Source organism: Cyanistes caeruleus, chromosome 38, assembly GCF_971803275.1.
Source record: "Cyanistes caeruleus chromosome 38, bCyaCae1.hap1.1, whole genome shotgun sequence".
Classification (NCBI taxonomy): domain Eukaryota; kingdom Metazoa; phylum Chordata; class Aves; order Passeriformes; family Paridae; genus Cyanistes; species Cyanistes caeruleus.
In genome coordinates, this window is record NC_141739.1 from 419,112 (window position 1) to 434,964 (window position 15,853).

General features: G+C 59.2%; 2 protein-coding genes across 8 annotated transcripts in view; both read right to left on the minus strand.

The window, feature by feature from the left end:
- The window catches only part of SYMPK (symplekin scaffold protein), a 44,846-nt gene that overhangs the window by 13,884 nt on the left and 15,109 nt on the right, over window positions 1–15,853 (minus strand). For all 7 annotated transcript variants that reach the window (XR_015281570.1, XM_086871937.1, XM_086871941.1 and 4 more), the window contains 10 exons: window positions 14,546–14,716; window positions 13,990–14,229; window positions 12,375–12,529; window positions 11,691–11,841; window positions 9,842–10,052; window positions 7,481–7,631; window positions 5,664–5,893; window positions 3,933–4,014; window positions 2,858–2,971; window positions 971–1,118 (listed from right to left, as the gene is read on the minus strand). Coding sequence is in view for 6 of the 7 variants with exons in the window: in XM_086871937.1 (XP_086728063.1) it covers window positions 971–1,118; window positions 2,858–2,971; window positions 3,933–4,014; window positions 5,664–5,893; window positions 7,481–7,631; window positions 9,842–10,052; window positions 11,691–11,841; window positions 12,375–12,529; window positions 13,990–14,229; window positions 14,546–14,716 (1,653 nt within the window). In the remaining variant the exon portion in view is untranslated. The remainder of the gene's footprint in view (window positions 1–970; window positions 1,119–2,857; window positions 2,972–3,932; window positions 4,015–5,663; window positions 5,894–7,480; window positions 7,632–9,841; window positions 10,053–11,690; window positions 11,842–12,374; window positions 12,530–13,989; window positions 14,230–14,545; window positions 14,717–15,853) is intronic.
- On the minus strand, window positions 10,210–11,001 carry LOC147647396 (uncharacterized; the record flags this gene model as incomplete). Its single annotated transcript, XM_086872106.1, has 1 exon — window positions 10,210–11,001. A coding segment is annotated over one exon (792 nt), but the record flags the coding sequence as incomplete, so codon positions are not given.

Consider the following 15,853-nt stretch of genomic DNA (forward strand, 5'->3'; position numbering starts at 1 on the left):
TCCCATTTCCCATTCCCCATTTCCCATTCCCATGGAATATTCCCATTCCCATTCCCATTTCCCATTCCCCATTCCCATTCCCATTCCCATTCCCCATTCCCCATTTCCCATTCCCCATCCCCATTCCCATTTCCCATTCCCCATTCCCCATTCCCCATTCCCCATTTCCCATTCCCATTCCCATGGAATATTTCCATTCCCATTCCCCATTCCCCATTTCCCATTCCCATGGAACATTTCCATTCCCATTTCCCATTCCCCATTTCCCATTTCCCATTCCCCATCCCCATTTCCCATTTCCCATTCCCCATTTCCCATTTCCCATTCCCCATTCCCCATTTCCCATTTCCCATTCCCCGTCCCCATTCCCATGGAATATTTGTGATTCCCATTCCCCATTCCCCATTCCCCATTCCCCATTTCCCATTTCCCATTCCCATTCCCCATTCCCATGGAATATTTCCATTTCCCATTCCCTATTCCCCATTTCCCATTCCCCATTCCCATGGAATATTCCCATTCCCATTCCTCATTTCCCATTTCCCATTCCCCATTCCCCATTTCCCATTCCCATGGAATATCCCCATTCCCCATTTCCCATTTCCCATTCCCCATTCCCCATTCCCCGTCCCCATTCCCCATTTCCCATGGGATATTTGTGATTCCCATTCCCATTCCCCATTTCCCATCCCCATCCCCGTCCCCATTCCCCATTCCCCATTCCCCATTCCCCATTCCCATGGAATATTCCCATTCCCCATTTCCCATTCCCATTTCCTATTCCCCATTTCCCATTTCCTATTTCCCATTCCCATTCCCCATTCCCCATTCCCCATTCCCATGGAACATTTCCATTCCCATTTCCCATTCCCCATTCCCATGGGATATTTGTGATTCCCATTCCCCATTTCCCATTCCCATTCCCCATTTCCCGTCCCCATCCCCGTCCGTGACGTTTCTGGGGTCTCACCCGTGTCCTTGTCGGCCCCGAAGAGCACCGAGGGCGGGTTGGGGTGCACCAGCAGCTGCAGGTAATTGAGGGCGAACTTCTCCACGTACTCACGGAGCTGCTCCTTCTCGTACATGCGCTTGATGAACAGCAGGGCCTGCTGACGCACCTGGGGACACCTGGGGGTCACCTGGGGACACCTGGGGACACCTGGGGACACCTGGGGACACCTGGGGGGTCTGGGGGTGTCTGGGGGTGGAGCTGCTCCTTCTCGTACATGCGCTTGATGAACAGCAGGGCCTGCTGACGCACCTGGGGACACCTGGGGGTCACCTGGGGACACCTGGGGGTCACCTGGGGACACCTGGGGGACACCTGGGGACACCTGGGGACACCTGGGGACACCTGGGGGACACCTGGGGACACCTGGGGATCACCTAGGGACACCTGGGGGCTCTGGGGGTGTCTGGGGGTGGAGCTGCTCCTTCTCGTACATGCGCTTGATGAACAGCAGGGCCTGCTGACGCACCTGGGGACACCTGGGGGTCACCTGAGGGGTCTGAGGGACACCTGGGGACACCTGGGGACACCTGGGGACACCTGGGGACACCTGGGGGTGGAGCTGCTCCTTCTCGTACATGCGCTTGATGAACAGCAGGGCCTGCTGACGCACCTGGGGACACCTGGGGGTCACCTGGGCACACCTGGGGACACCTGGGGGACACCTGGGGACACCTGGGGGACACCTGGGGGCTCTGGGGGTGTCTGGGGGTGGAGCTGCTCCTTCTCGTACATGCGCTTGATGAACAGCAGGGCCTGCTGACGCACCTGGGGACACCTGGGGGTCACCTGGGGACACCTGGGGACACCTGGGGGACACCTGGGGGACACCTGGGCACACCTGGGGACACCTGGGGACAGCTGGGGACACCTGGGGACACCTGGGGGCTCTGGGGGTGTCTGGGGGTGTCTGGGGGTGGAGCTGCTCCTTCTTGTACATGCGCTTGATGAACAGCAGGGCCTGCTGACGCACCTGGGGACCCCTGGGGGTCACCTGGGGACACCTGGGGACACACCTGGGGACACCTGGGGACACCTGGGGGACACCTGGGGGACACCTGGGGACACCTGGGGACACCTGGGGACACCTGGGGGCTCTGGGGGTGTCTGGGGGTGGAGCTGCTCCTTCTCGTACATGCGCTTGATGAACAGCAGGGCCTGCTGACGCACCTGGGGACACCTGGGGGTCACCTGGGGACACCTGGGGGACACCTGGGGACAGACCTGGGGACACCTGGGAGGTCTGGGGACAGCTGGGGACACCTGGGAGGTCTGGGGGTGTCTGGGGGTGGAGCTGCTCCTTCTCGTACATGCGCTTGATGAACAGCAGGGCCTGCTGACGCACCTGGGCACACCTGGGGACACCTGGGGGACACCTGGGGGACACCTGGGGGACACCTGGGGACACCTGGGGGTCACCTGGGGACACCTGGGGGACACCTGGGGACACCTGTGTCATCTGTGTCACCCTTGGGATGTCCCAAAATTTGCTCAAACCTCCCCAAAACCCCCCCAAACCTCCTCAAAACCCCCTGAGATCCCCTCAGGACCCCCCGAGATCCCCTCAGAACCCCCCGAGATCCCCTCAGAACCCCCCAAAACCTCCCCAGATCCCCTCAGAACCCCCCGAGATCCCCTCAGGACCCCCCCAGATCCCCTCAGGACCCCCCAAAACCTCCCCAGATCCCCTCAGAACCCCCCGAGATCCCCTCAGAACCCCCCCAAACCTCCTCAGAACCCCCCGAGATCCCCTCAGGACCCCCCGAGATCCCCTCAGGACCCCCCAAGATCCCCTCAGAACCCCCCCAGGACCCCCCAGGACCCCCCGGGACCCCCGGCTGGTGCCACCTTGTCCTTCTCGTGGGAGCTGAGGTCCAGCAGCACGTGCAGGTACTGGAACTGCCGCGACGGCCGCTTGAAGATCAGGTCCCGCAAGGTGGACATGCCCAGGTAGGTGCGGCTCTGGGGGGGAGGGGACAGCGGGGTCACCTCCAGGGGACACCTGGAGGGGTCACCTGGAGGGGTCACCTGGAGGGGTCACCTGGAGGGGTCACCTCATGTCACCTCCTTGTGTCACCTCCCTGTGTCACCTCCAGGGGACACCTGGAGAGGTCACCTGGAGGGGTCAGCTCCAGGGGTCAGCTCGTGTCACCTCCCTTGTGTCACCTCCAGGGGACACCTGGAGAGGTCACCTGGAGGGGTCAGCTCCAGGGGTCACCTTCTCATGTCACCTCCTCACATCACCTGGAGAGGTCACCTGGAGAGGTCACCTCCCTGTGTCACCTCCTTGTGTCATCTCCCTTGTGTCACCTCCCTTTGTCACCTCCAGGGGACACCTGGAGAGGTCACCTGGAGAGGTCACCTCCTTGTGTCACCTCCATGTGTCTCTTTATGTCACCTCCCTATGTCACCTCTCCGTGTCACCTCCCCGTGTCACCTCCCCGTGTCACCTCCTCATGTCACCTCCAGGTGTCACCTCCATGTGTCTCTTTATGTCACCTCCCCATGTCACCTCCCCATGTCACCTCCTCATGTCACCTCCATGTATCACCTCCTCGTGTCACCTCCCCGTGCCATCTCCAGGTGTCACCTCCCTATGCCACCTCCATGTGTCTCTTTATGTCACCTCCCCATGTCACCTCCATGTGTCACCTCCAGGTATCACCTCCCCGTGCCATCTCCAGGTGTCACCTCCCCATGTCACCTCCAGGTGTCACCTCCCCGTGTCACCTCCATGTGTCTCTTTGTGTCACCTCCCCGTGTCATCTCCAGGTGTCACCTCCAGGTATCACTTCCATGTGTCTCTTTGTGTCACCTCCACATGTCACCTCCCCGTGCCATCTCCAGGTGTCACCTCCCCGTGTCACCTCCAGGTGTCCCCTCCGTGTGTCCCCTCCCCACCCGTGTCCCCTGGTGTCCCCACCTCGTCCTCGCAGTACTTGCGGATGACCTCGAGGGCGCTCTCGGTGATCAGCGGCGCCTCCAGCACCACCTTGGTGAAGATCCTGCCGGGACCGCCGGTGTCACCGGGGTGGGGACACCGGGGGTGGCCTCGGTGCCTCCCTGCTGTCCCCAGAGGTGCTGGGGTGGCGCTGGTGGCACCAGCTTGGCCCTAACGGCTCCGAGCCATCCCTGGGGACACCGTCCTGGGGACACCGTCCTGGTGGCACCGTCCCAGACCTGGTGGTCTCATCCTATCCTTGGTGTCCCCATCCCACCCCTGATGTCCCCAACACATCCCTGGTGTCCCCAAGCCATCCCTGATGTCCCCATCCCCTCCGTGATGTCACCAACCCAACCATGACGTCCCCACCCCTGATGTCCCCATCCCTTCCCTGATGTCCCCAACCCAACCCTGGTGTCCCCACCCATCCCTGATGTCCCCAACCCATCCCTGATGTCCCCATCCCAACCATGGTGTCCCCAACCCATCCCTGATGTCCTCAACCCAACCATGGTGTCCCCATCCCTGATGTCCCCAACCCACCCCTGATGTCCCCATCCCAACCATGGTGGTGTCCCCATCCGTTCCATGGTGTCCCCATCCCATCCCTGATGTCCCCAACCCATCCCTGGTGTCACCAACCCAACCCAACCCTGGTGTCCCCACCCATCCCTGATGTCCCCAACCCATCCCTGGTGTCCCCAACCCAACCATGATGTCACCAACCCATCCCATCTGTGATGTCCCCACCCATCCCTGATGTCCCCAACCCAACCATGGTGTCCCCAACCCATCCCTGATGTCCTCAACCCAACCATGGTGTCCCCATCCCTGATGTCCCCAACCCAACCATGATGTCCCCAACCCATCCCTGATGTCACCAACCCATCCCTGATGTCCCCAACCCAACCATGGTGTCCCCATCCCTGATGTCCCCATCCCACCCCTGATGTCCCTATCCCACCCCTGATGTCACCAACCCATCACTGGTGTCCCCACCCATCCCTGATGTCCCCAACCCATCCGTGACGTTCCCACCCAACCCTGGTGTCCACATCCCTGATGTCCCCAACCCAGCCCTGATGTCCACATCCCAACCATGATGGTGTCCCCATCCCATCCGTGATGTCCCCAACCCAACCATGGTGTCCCCATCCCACCCCTGATGTCCCCAACCCAGCCCTGATGTCCACCTCCCAACCATGATGGTGTCCGCATCCGTTCCATGGTGTCCCCATCCCACCCCTGATGTCCCCAACCCAACCCTGGTGTCACCAACCCAACCCATCACTGGTGTCCCCACCCATCCCTGATGTCCCCAACCCATTCCTGATGTCCTCAACCCAACCATGGTGTCCCCAACCCATCCCTGATGTCCTCAACCCAACCATGGTGTCCCCACCCCTGATGTCCCCATCCCACCCCTGATGTCACCAACCCATCCCTGGTGTCCCCACCCATCCCTGGTGTCACCAACCCAACCCAACCATGGTGTCCCCATCCCACCCCTGATGTCACCAACCCATCACTGGTGTCACCAACCCATCCCTGATGTCCCCAACCCAACCATGGTGTCACCAACCCAACCATGGTGTCTCCAACCCTGGTGTCCCCATCCCACCCCACCCTGCTGTCCCCCCGCTGTCCCCCGCTGTCCCCGCTGCCCCCGCTGTCCCCCCGCTGTCCCCCGGTGTCCCCGCTGTCCCGTACCCGTCCTTCTGGTCGGGTTTCTCCTGCAGGCCGGCCAGCAGCCCGATCAGGCACTCGTCGTAGCGCTCCAGGCCCCCGCCGCGGGCCAGGTGAGCGTTGTACTCCTGGAAGAGCCAGGCGAAGGCCAGGTCCAGCCGGCCGCGCACGTCGTCCAGGATGAAGGACAGCACCTCGCCCTTGAGGGGCACCTCCAGCTGCGTCACCAGAGCCGCCAGGATCTTCACACGGGCCTGGGGGACACCTGGGGGTCACTCGGGGGTCATTGAGTGGTCACTCAGGGGTCACTCAAAGGTTACTCAATGGTTACTCAATGATGGGTTACTGGAGTTGTGTCACCAGAGCCGCCAGGATCTTCACACGGGCCTGGGGAACACCTGGGGGTCACTCAGGGGTCATTGAGTGGTCACTCAATGGTTACTCAGTGGTCACTCAAGGGTTACTCAATGATGGGTTATTGGAACTGTGTCACCAGAGCCGCCAGGATCTTCACACGGGCCTGGGGGACACCTGGGGGTCACTCCAGGGGCACTCAGGGGTCACTGAGTGGTCACTCAGGGGGCATTGAGTGGTCATTGAGTGGTCACTCAATGGTTACTCAATGATGGGTTACTGGAGCTGAGTCACCAGAGCCACCAGGATCTTCACACGGGCCTGGGGGACACTCAGGGTCACTCCAGGGGCACTCAGGGGTCACTCAAGGGTTACTCAGGGGTCACTCAAGGGTTACTCAAGGGTTACTCAATCATGGGTTATTGGAACTGCGTCACCAGAGCCGCCAGGATCTTCACACGGGCCTGGGGGACACCTGGGGGTCACTCGGGGGTCACTCGGGGGTCACTCAGGGGTCACTCAGGGGGCATTGAGTGGTCACTGGTCACTGAGTGGTCACTGGTCAATGAGTGGTCATTGAGTGGTCATTGAGTGGTCACTCAAGGGTTATTCAATGGTCACTCAAGGATTCCCTGGGGGTATTTCCAGAGGGATTCTGGGGGTATCCAGGTGTGTCCAGGTGTGTCCAGGTGTGTCCAGGTATGTCCCAGCTGTGTCCAGATGTACCCAGGTGTGTCCAGGTGTTCCCAGGTGTATCCAGGTGTATCCCAGGTGTGTCCAGGTGTGTCCAGGTGTTCCCAGGTGTATCTCAGGTGTCCCCAGCTGTGTCTAGGTGTACCCAGGTGTGTCCAGGTGTATCCCAGGTGTGTTCCCAGCTGTGTCCAGATGTACCCAGGTGTGTCCAGGTGTCCCCAGGTGTATCCAGGTGTTCCCAGGTGTATCTCAGGTGTCCCCAGCTGTGTCTAGGTGTACCCAGGTGTGTCCAGGTGTATCCCAGGTGTGTTCCCAGCTGTGTCCAGATGTACCCAGGTGTGTCCAGGTGTCCCCAGGTGTATCCAGGTGTTCCCAGGTGTATCTCAGGTGTCCCCAGCTGTGTCTAGGTGTACCCAGGTGTGTCCAGGTGTATCCCAGGTGTGTTCCCAGCTGTGTCCAGATGTACCCAGGTGTGTCCAGGTGTCCCCAGGTGTATCCAGGTGTTCCCAGGTGTATCTCAGGTGTCCCCAGCTGTGTCTAGGTGTACCCAGGTGTGTCCAGGTGTATCCCAGGTGTGTTCCCAGCTGTGTCCAGATGTACCCAGGTGTGTCCAGGTGTCCCCAGGTGTGTCCAGGTGTCCCCAGGTGTATCCAGGTGTTCCCAGGTGTATCTCAGGTGTATCCCAGCTGTGTCCAGGTGTTCCCAGGTGTATCCAGCTGTGCCCCAGCTGTGTCCAGGTGTCCCCAGGTGTATCTCAGGTGTGCCCCAGGTGTGTCCAGGTGTGTCCCGCGTACCTGCGCGGCGCCGCTGGCGGCCACGGCTCTCTCGGAGCGCAGGATGCGCCGGACGGCTCCGAGCTTCAGCTTCTCCACCTGCACCTCGCTCAGCGGCTTCAGGACGTCGCTCAGCCGGAAAACCTTCTTCCGGCCGCCCGCGCCCGCCAGCCTGCCGCGGCAACGGCCGGGTCGGCAACGGGATCAACGGGATCGATGGGATCGATGGGATCAATGGGATCAGCAACGGGATCGATGGGATCGATGGGATCGATGGGATCGATGGGATCAATGGGATCAACGGGATCGATGGGATCGATGGGATCGATGGGATCGATGGGATCAATGGGATCGATGGGATCAATGGGATCGATGGGATTGGGACTGGGATCAATGGGATCAATGGGATTGGGACTGGGATCGATGGGATCAATGGGATTGGGACTGAGATCGATGGGATCAATGGGATTGGGACTGGGATCGATGGGATCAATGGGATCGATGGGATTGGGACTGGGATCAACGGGATCGATGGGATCGATGGGATCGATGGGATCGATGGGATCAATGGGATCGATGGGATCAATGGGATTGGGACTGGGATCAACGGGATCGATGGGATCGATGGGATCGATGGGATCGATGGGATCAATGGGATCGATGGGATCAATGGGATTGGGACTGGGATCAATGGGATCGATGGGATCAATGGGATCAATGGGATCGATGGGATCGATGGGATCGATGGGATCGATGGGATCAATGGGATCAATGGGATCAATGGGATCAATGGGATCGGCCGCCCGCGCCCGCCAGCCTGCCGCGGCAACGGCCGGATCAGCAACGGGATCAACGGGATCGATGGGATCGATGGGATCGATGGGATCAATGGGATCGATGGGATCGGCAACGGGATCGATGGGATCAATGGGATCGATGGGATCGATGGGATCGATGGGATCAATGGGATCGATGGGATTGATGGGATCAATGGGATCAATGGGATCAATGGGATCGATGGGATCAATGGGATCAGCAACGGGATCGATGGGATCAATGGGATTGGGACTGGGATCGATGGGATCGATGGGATCAATGGGATTGGGACTGGGATCAACGGGATCGATGGGATCGATGGGATCGATGGGATCGATGGGATCGATGGGATCGATGGGATCAATGGGATTGGGACTGGGATCAACGGGATCAATGGGATCGATGGGATCGATGGGATCGATGGGATCGATGGGATCAATGGGATCGATGGGATCAATGGGATTGGGACTGGGATCAACGGGATCAATGGGATCAACGGGATCGATGGGATCAATGGGATTGGGACTGGGATCAATGGGATCAATGGGATCAATGGGATCAATGGGATTGGGACTGGGATCAATGGGATCAATGGGATCGATGGGATCAATGGGATTGGGACTGGGATCGATGGGATCGATGGGATCAATGGGATCAATGGGATCAATGGGATTGGGACTGGGATCAATGGGATCAATGGGATCAATGAGATCAATGGGATTGGGATTGGGACTGGGATCAATGGGATCAATGGGATCAATGGGATCGGCCGCCCGCGCCCGCCAGCCTGCCGCGGCAACGGCCGGGTCGGCAACGGGATCGGTGGGATCGATGGGATCAATGGGATCAATGGGATCGGCAACGGGATCGATGGGATCGATGGGATTGGGACTGGGATCAATGGGATCAATGGGATCAATGGGATCAATGGGATCGATGGGATCAATGGGATCAATGGGATCGATGGGATCAATGGGATCGATGGGATCGATGGGATCGATGGGATCAATGGGATCGATGGGATCAATGGGATCGATGGGATCAATGGGATCAATGGGATCGATGGGATCGATGGGATCGATGGGATCAATGGGATCAATGGGATCGGCCGCCCGCGCCCGCCAGCCTGCCGCGGCAACGGCCGGATCGGCAACGGGATCGGTGGGATCGATGGGATCAATGGGATCAATGGGATTGGGCAGCATTGACCCCATCTCAAACCCCACCAGGACCACCTCAAACCCCATGGAGACCCCACCAGAACCACCCCAAACCCCACCAGGACCACCTCAAACCCCACCAGAACCATCTCAAACCCCACCAGAACCATCTCAAACCCCACCAGAACCATCTCAAACCCCATGGAGACCCCACCAGGAGCACCCCAAACCCCACCAGAACCATCTCAAAGCCCATGGAGACCCCACCAGAACCACCTCAAACCCCACCAGGACCATCTCAAACCCCACCAGAACCACCTCAAACCCCACCAGGACCATCTCAAACCCCACCAGAACCACCCCAAACCCCACCAGGACCACCCCAAACCCCACCAGGAGCACTGACCGTGCCTGGGTGGCCGGCAGGATGGGCTCGGGCCGGCGCTTGGCCTGGGGGGTCTCGTCCAGCAGCGCGGCGGCCGAGCCGTGCGCGCCCAGCACGGCGATGGCCTGGCCCTGGCCCAGCGCCGACAGGCGCCGCTTGATCAGCACCGCGTCCGGCTTGGCCACCTTCTCCTCCTTGGGCTCCTCACGCAGCAGCTTGGTCTGCTCCACGCCTGGGGATGGTGGAGATGGTGGAGGTGGTGGGGATGGGACAGGAACAGTGGAGGTGGTGGGGATGGTGGGGATGGTGGAGATGGGACAGGAATGGTGGAGGTGGTGGGGATGGTGGAGAAGGTGGAGATGGGGGAGATGATGGAGATGGTGAAGATGGTGGGGATGGTGGGGATGGTGGGGATGGTGGAGATGGGACAGGAACAGTGGAGATGGTGGGGATGGTGGAGAAGGTGGGGATGGGACAGGAACAGTGGAGATGGTGGGGATGGTGGGGATGATGGAGATGGTGGAGATGGTGGAGATGGGACAGGAATGGTGGAGGTGGTGGGGATGGTGGAGATGGTGGGGATGGTGGGGATGGTCGGGATGGTGGAGGTGGTGGAGATGGGGGAGATGATGGAGATGGTGGAGATGGTGGGGATTGTGGGGATGGTGGGGATGGAGATGGGACAGGAACAGTGGAGATGGTGGGGATGGTGGAGAAGGTGGAGATGGGGGAGATGATGGAGATGGTGGAGATGGTGGGGATGGTGAAGATGGTGGGGATGGTGGAGGTGGTGGAGATGGGGGAGATGATGGAGGTGGTGGAGATGGTGGAGATGGTGGGGATGGTGGAGATGGTGGAGATGATGGAGATGGTGGGGATGGTGGAGATGGTGGGGATGGTGGGGATGGTGGAGATGGTGGGGATGGTGGGGATGGTGGAGATGGTGGAGATGGTGGAGATGGGACAGGAACGGTGGAGATGGTGGGGATGGTGGAGATGGTGGAGATGGTGGGGATGGTGGGGATGGTGGGGATGGTGGAGATGGTGGGGATGGTGGGGATGGTGGAGATGGGATGGGGATGGAGATGGGACAGGAACAGTGGGGATGGTGGGGATGGTGGAGAAGGTGGATATGGGGGAGATGATGGAGATGGTGAAGATGGTGGGGATGGTGGTGGTGGAGATGATGGAGATGGTGGGGATGGGACAGGAACAGTGGAGGTGGTGGAGATGGGGGAGATGGTGGGGATGGTGGAGATGGTGGAGATGGTGGAGGTGGTGGAGATGGTGGAGATGGTGGGGATGGTGGGGATGGTGGAGATGGTGGAGATGGGACAGGAATGGTGGAGGTGGTGGGGATGGTGGAGAAGGTGGATATGGTGAAGATGGTGGGGATGGTGAAGGTGGTGGAGAAGATGGAGATGATGGGGATGGTGGGGATGGTGGGGATGGTGGAGATGGTGGAGATGGTGGGGATGGTGGAGGTGGTGGAGATGGGGGAGATGATGGAGATGGTGGAGGTGGTGGAGATGATGGAGATGGTGGAGATGGTGGGGATGGGGTGGAGATGATGGGAACAGGGTGGGAATGGCGGGAATGGGGGTCCAGGAATTGCGGGGGGACCACCAGGACAACGGTTTGGCCACCAACGACCTCACGAGGGACAGTTGAAATCCAAGGAGCTTTGTCCACCCTTGGTGGACTCCCAAATCCTCATCCCACCCCAACTCCTGCCCCTCTCCGCTGCCAAAACCCCGGTGAACCCCAAAACCCGACCGACCCCGGCCCAAAATTCCCACCCGAATCCCAATTCCTCCGGAATCCGCCCCAGTTCCCGCCGTTCCCCGGTGGCCCCGAGGTGTCCCCTGACCTGGCCCCAGCCCGGCCGCGGTCATCTGGGTGGCCATGAGTCGGGCCAGGTGCTTGATCTGAGCCTCGGTGCCGGCCGACTCCACGGGCGTGTAGGTGGCCTGGAAGGAGGCGGGCATGGCCTCGGGCAGGTACACCATGCTGATCAGCACCTGCGGGGAGATGCGGCCCCAAAAACGCCTTAGGGACATCAAAACTGACGTGGAGAACCCAAAAATACCTTGGAGAACCCAAAAACAGCCTTGGAGAACCCAAAATTGCCTTAAGGAACCCAAAACTGACTTCGAGAACCCAGAAACACCATGGAGAACCCAAAAACTGCCTTGGAGAACCCAAAAACGTCTTGGAGAACCCAAAACTGCTTGGAGACACCAAAACCGCTTTGGAGAACCCCAAAACTGCCTTGGGGGACACCAAAACCAACTTGGAGAACCCAAAAACTGCCTTGGAGAACCCAAAACCACCTTGAAGAACCCAAAACCACCTTGGAGAACCCAAAACCACCTTGGAGAACCCAAAATGGCCTTGAAGACCCCAAAACCACCTTGGAGAACCCAAAACCACCTTGGAGACCCCAAAACCACCCTGAAGAACCCAAAACCACCTTGGAGACCCCCAGAATGTCCCCAACACCCCCTCAAAGCCCCCCCGAAGTGTCCCCAAGGCCGATGTCCCCTCCCCTGACCAGGTTGGCCACGTTCTCCGGGGTCAGCAGCGGCTGCAGGAACTCGGCCGTGATGTCGGTGTCCGAGGGGACGGCGGCCGCTCCGGCCGCTTTGGCCACGGCCACCGCCGGCGCCTCCAGGTCCTTGTCCTCGTCGTCCTCGCCCAGGGGTGGCTCTGTGGGGACACGGGGAAGGTCCCTGAGTGTCCCCAGGGTCACCACCAGGTGTTGGGGACACCGAGGTGACCTCAGGAGGGGTTTGAGGGTCAGCGCCTGTCACCGGCGTCGCCGTGAGGACACCGGGAGCACCCGATGGCCACCAGCACCATGGGGGAGGTGACAATGATGTCACCGTGGGGAAGGTGACAATGATGTCACCATGGGGAAGGTGACAATGATGTCACCGTGGGGAAGGTGATGGTGATGCCACCACGGGGGAGGTGACAATGGTGTCACCACATGGAAGGTGATGGTGATGCCACCACAGGGGAGGTGACAATGGTGTCACCACATGGAAGGTGATGGTGATGCCACCACAGAGGAGGTGACAACAATGTCACCACGTGGAAGGCATCAATGATGCCACCACACGGCACGTGACAATGATGCCACCACACAGAAGGTGACGGTGATGCCACCAAATGGAAGGTGATGGTGACACCACCACATGGAAGGTGACAGTGACGCCACCACACAGAAGATGACAGTGACACCACCACACAGAAGTTCATGGTGACACCACCACACAGAAGGTGACGCTGATGCCACCACATGGAATGTGACAGTGACACCACCACGCAGAAGATGACGATGACACCACCACACAGAAGTTCATGGTGACACCACCAAACGGAAGCTGATGGTGACACCACCACACAGAAGGTGACGCTGTTGCCACCACATGGAATGTGACAGTGACACCACCACACAGAAGATGATGGTGACACCACCGAACGGAAGCTGACGGTGACACCACCACACAGAAGATGACGGTGACACCACCACACAGAAGTTCATGGTGACACCACCACACAGAAGGTGACAGTGACACCGCCACACAGAAGATCATGGTGACACCACCACACAGAAGGTGACAGTGACACCGCCACACAGAAGATCATGGTGACACCACCACACAGAAGTTCATGGTGACACCACCAAACGGAAGCTGACGGTGACACCACCACATGGAAGGTGACGCTGATGCCACCACATGGAATATGACAGTGACACCACCACACAGAAGATCATGGTGACACCACCACACAGAAGTTCATGGTGACACCACCAAACGGAAGCTGACGGTGACACCACCACATGGAAGGTGACGCTGATGCCACCACATGGAATATGACAGTGACACCACCACACAGAAGATGATGGTGACACCACCACACACAAGTTCATGGTGACACCACCACACAGAAGGTGACGCTGATGCCACCACATGGAACATGACAGTGACACCACCACACAGAAGGTGACAATGATACCACCACGTGGAACGTGACAATACCACCAAACAGAAGATCATGGTGACACCACCACACAGAAGTTCATGGTGACACCACCAAACGGAAGCTGACAGTGACACCACCACACACAAGTTCATGGTGACACCACCGGATCTTCTCACCGATCTTCATCTTCTTGAGGGCGGCGTCGGGCTCGTCGCGGGGCCGCTTGCGGGCGTCGCGGGGGCTGGGCATGCTGCGGGCGATCTCGGCCTGGGGCGTGCCCAGGTCCACCAGCAGCGTGGTGATCTGCGGCTGGAAGTCCCCCGAGGACGGGTGGCGCAGGACGCTCAGCAGGTGCAGCTTCAGGTTCTTCCGCACGCTGCTCACCTGGGACTTGGCCAGGGTGGGCGGGAGGTTGGCTGCGGGGACAAGGGGGAGGGGGTTGGGGACAGCTGGGGACAGCTGGGGACAGCTGGAGACAGCTGGGGACACCTGGGGACAGCTGGGGACAGCTGGAGACACCTGGGGACAGCTGGGGACATCTGGGGACACCTGGGGACACCTGGGGACACCTGGGGACAGCTGGGGACAGCTGGGGATGTGTGGGGACACCAAGGAGACACTTGGGGACACCTGGGGACACCTGGGGACACCAAGGGACACCAAGGAAGACCAAAGGACACCAAGGGACACCAGGGGGACACCAGGAGACCCCAAACCCCTGGGGGACGTTACCATGGAGGGTCTCGTAGGCCTGGATGACCTCGGCCATGAACATGGGCCGCTGGCGGGCGATGGTGGCCAGCGAGCCCAGCGCGGCCGTCAGGTTGATGCTGGAGATGGCCGGGTGCACCATGAACTTGAGCAGCTGCTCCAGCGCCGCCTTGCCCTCCTCCCACAGCACGTCTGGGGACAGCAGGGGACAGCAGGGTCACCACCGGGGGGTCAGCGGGGTCACCGAACCGCGGGGAGGTCAGGGAGTCACCAAAAACCAACTTGGAGAACCCAAAACCACCTTGGAGAACCCAAAACCACCTTGGAGAACCCAAAATTGCCTTGGAGAACACAAAAACACCGTGGAGAACCCAAAATTGCCTTGGAGAACACAAAAACACCGTGGAGAACCCAAAATTGCCTTGGAGGACCCAAAACTGCCTTGGAGAACCCAAAACTGCCTTGGAGAACCCAAAATTGCCTTGGAGAACCCCAACTCTGTCTTGGAGAACCCAAAACTGCCTTGGAGAACCCAAAACTGCCTTGGAGAACCCAAAACTGCCTTGGAGAACCCAAAATTGCCTTGGAGAACCCAAAACCGCCTTGGAGAACCCAAAACTGCCTTGGAGAACCCAAAACTGCCTTGGAGAACCCAAAATTGCCTTGGAGGACCCAAAATTGCCTTGGAGAACCCAAAACTGCCTTGGAGAACCCAAAACTGCCTTGGAGAACCCAAAACTGCCTTGGAGAACCCAAAATTGCCTTGGAGAACCCAAAATTGCCTTGGAGGACCCAAAACTGCTTCACATTCCCATTCCCAATCCCGTTCCCAGACTCACTGTACTTAATGACAGGGTGATCCCAATCCCAATCCCAATCCCATTAAACCCCAATCCCATTAAACCCCAATCCCATTAAACCCCAATCCCAATCCCATTCCCAATCCCATTAAACCCCAATCCCATTAAACCCCAATCCCATTAAACGCCATTCCCATTCCCATTCCCAATCCCATTCCCAGACTCACTGTACTTGATGACGGGGTAATCCCGATCCCAATCCCATTAAACCCCAATCCCATTCCCAATCCCATTCCCATTCCCAATCCCAATCCCGGACTCACTGTACTTGATGACGGGGTGACCCCAATCCCATTCCCAATCCCATTCCCAATCCCAATCCCATTCCCAATCCCAATCCCATTAAACCCCAATCCCATTAAACCCCAATCCCATTAAACCCCATTCCCAATCCCATTCCCACGTTCCCAAACTCACTGTATTTGATGACGGGGTGACCCCAATCCCATTCCCAATCCCAATCCCATTA